The sequence below is a fragment of the Centrocercus urophasianus genome, unplaced genomic scaffold (genome assembly GCF_019232065.1).
Source record: "Centrocercus urophasianus isolate 14NV4802_14NV808 unplaced genomic scaffold, USGS_Curo_1.0 seq_656, whole genome shotgun sequence".
NCBI lineage: Eukaryota > Metazoa > Chordata > Aves > Galliformes > Phasianidae > Centrocercus > Centrocercus urophasianus.
The window spans coordinates 82,464-85,155 of NW_024885262.1; the positions used below are offsets into that span (position 1 = coordinate 82,464).

At 57.8% G+C, this 2,692-nt stretch overlaps 1 protein-coding gene across 1 annotated transcript in view; it reads left to right on the forward strand.

The window, feature by feature from the left end:
• LOC122170289 (protocadherin alpha-2-like) overlaps nt 1–1,097 on the forward strand; it is a 2,610-nt gene extending 1,513 nt beyond the window's left edge. Inside the window, exon 1 of the mRNA XM_042836997.1 lies at nt 1–1,097. This exon is cut by the window's left edge and continues 1,513 nt beyond it. Within this exon, the coding sequence (XP_042692931.1) occupies nt 1–1,097 (1,097 nt within the window).
• The last annotated feature ends 1,595 nt before the right edge of the window (nt 1,098–2,692 follow it).

Sequence of the window (2,692 nt, forward strand, 5' to 3'; positions counted from 1 at the left end):
CGGGCTCGGGCTCGGGCTCGGGCTCGGGGTGGCGTCCGGCGTCGAGCTACGTGTCGGTGGAGGCGGAGAGCGGGCGGCTGCGGGCGCTGCGTCCGCTGGACTACGAGGAGCTGCAGGTGCTGCAGTTCGAGGTGCGGGCGGTGGACGCGGGGGAGCCGCCGCTGTGCGGCAACGCCACGGTGCAGCTGTTCGTGGTGGACGAGAACGACAACGCGCCGGCGCTGCTGCCGCTGGCGGGCGGCGGGCCGGGGCCCTGGGCTGCGGGCGAGGCGGCGGAGCCGGCGTGGCGGGCGGCGGGCTCGGCGGGCTCGGCGGGCTCGGCGGGTTCTCCGGGCTCGGCGTCGTCGTCGTGGTCGCTGTGGGCGCGGGCGGCGCTGGGTGCTCCGGCGGGGCAGGTGGTGGCGAAGATCCGCGCGGTGGACGCGGACTCGGGCTACAACGCGTGGCTGCGCTACGAGCTGCGGGAGCCGCGGGGCGAGGGCCCGTTCCGCGTGGGGCTGTACAGCGGCGAGGTGAGCACGGCGCGGGCGCTGGAGGAGGCGGACGGCCCGCGGCAGAGGCTGCTGATCGTGGTGCGGGACCACGGGGAGCCGCCGCGCTCGGCCACGGCCACGCTGAGCGTGTCGCTGGTGGAGGGCGCCGAGGCGGCGCTGGCGGCGGCGGGGGCGGGGCCGCGGGCGGCGGCGGGCGCGGAGGGCGGCTCTGCGGCGGCGGCGGCGGCGGCGGCGACGAACGTGTGGCTGGTGGCGGCCATCTGCGCGGTGTCGAGCGTGTTGGTGCTGGCGGCGGTGCTGTACGGGGCCGGGCGCTGTGCGCCGCGGGCGGCCGTGCCGGCGGGGCCCGGGCCGGCGACGCTGGTGTGCGCCAGCGAGGTGGGCAGCTGGTCGTACTCGCAGCGCCAGAGCCGGAGCCTGTGCGTGGCCGCGGCCGGGGACGGCGCGGGCAAGAGCGACCTGATGGTGTTCAGCCCCAACTGTCCGCCGCCGCCCGGCCCCGCGCCGAAGGAGACGCCGCACGAGCCGCCCTCTCTGCTCGACACGGTCAGTGCTGCTCATCCCTTTCTTTCTTCTTGCTATGTGTTTGTGATTACAGCATAAATACTTTCGTTTAACTATGTGTACTTTAATAACAATTTCTGGATTCGTTATAAATCACCTGGCATGATCTGCATCGAGTTTGCCAGGTTCTCTGTCTATTGCACTGTCGGTCAGGTTTTGTCACGTTCAGTTCCGTCATCAGTGAGAGTTTCTGTGGAAGTCAAAATCAACCTTATGGTGGGAAATGCATTTTTGACATGTGGTGGATGTGAATGTGGTAGTAGCACACGGTAGAGCTCGAGCTTTTTCCCCGTAGAGTTTTGACTTTGCTTGTAAATCCCTGTTCTTGAGAGAACACGTCATTGTTGAGAAGACTCCAGAGCTTGTTCAAAAATCGCAAATGAGAGGCTTTTATTGCCTGCTGTATCCTTGTTGGCAGTGGGGAGTAAAGGAGGCTTTAAGAAACAGGAGCCTTCCTGATCTTGAGATAGTACATGGTATTGGAATGCTCTTACTGTCTTTGAAGGCCATAGGATTTTACTCTCGGTTGTTCTTAGGTTGATGTTGTCTGAAAGAAATGATGCTGCTAGTTAGAGTAGGGAGAGAGTCACTGAACAAGAGTTGGAAAATGCTAGCTGAGGTCCTAGAGTTCCTATTTGGCAAGGGATGGTTTATGGGTTGCCAGTAGAAAAGCTGGACTTTTCCAGACCGAACACATAGTGCTGCTTTGCCCAAGTCCCTTCAGGAGCTCCAGAAAGTCGGATGTTAGGTATTAACATGAGAGGATGTGTGCTGTTCATACTTCCACACCACTCCCTCACTTGTATCTGTTGGAAGCATTTTTGGCTGTCTTCCCTGGGCATCCCCTTGCCCTGGGGAGAGGAGCATCTAGTAAGCTTTGAGCACCACAGCAGATGCTGTCTTTGTTGGGACACAGGAAGCCTGTGAACCCAGTGACTGTTGACAGCAGGTCCATCTGTGCAGTGTGATGGGCTTCTCTAGAAGCTCTACAGTCAAATTCTGTGTTTCCTCACTCCTTGTTGCTCCTGTGGCATTTCTGCTTCCGAAGACATCTGCCGTATGCACCTTTATTCTCTTGTGTTGGAATATGGCATCTTTTTGCTCAAAGAAAGAGTTTTTTCCAATATTGGTGTTTCTGGCTGAATTGTCTGCAGTTTTCTCTGTGGTTGTTTTCTTGCTTGGGATGGGAACAAATGCCCTCTCTATTCCATATTTTGGCAAGCCTTGTGTTTCAGTGATATGGAATGGGGTCTTCTTCTCTCCTTCTAGAAAAATGTCCTACTCAGTTGTTCTTCTCCGTCATTAGGAATAGGTGGGTGACAGTGGATGAGATGTAGTGCACTGAGTTCTGGCTGCTGTCATTTTGCAGACCTTTGAGTGGTTGGCCTTGAGTTTGGTGCCTGACTTTCCCACTCTAGTGTGCTGAGATAGTCATTGAGAGAAAGTCAATAGCCATCTGGTCTCCCTCTGACTTCCTTTCTGACAGACGTTTGCCAGGGTTTACTACACCCTACCTAGTGTTCTTTCTGTGAGTAGTCAGCAACTGAGGTTACAGGTAAGTCATTTACTTCCACAGAATATGTGTTTGGGAGACAGCTACATAGTTTTGCTTAGTTGTGCTTCCTCTTCCTCTT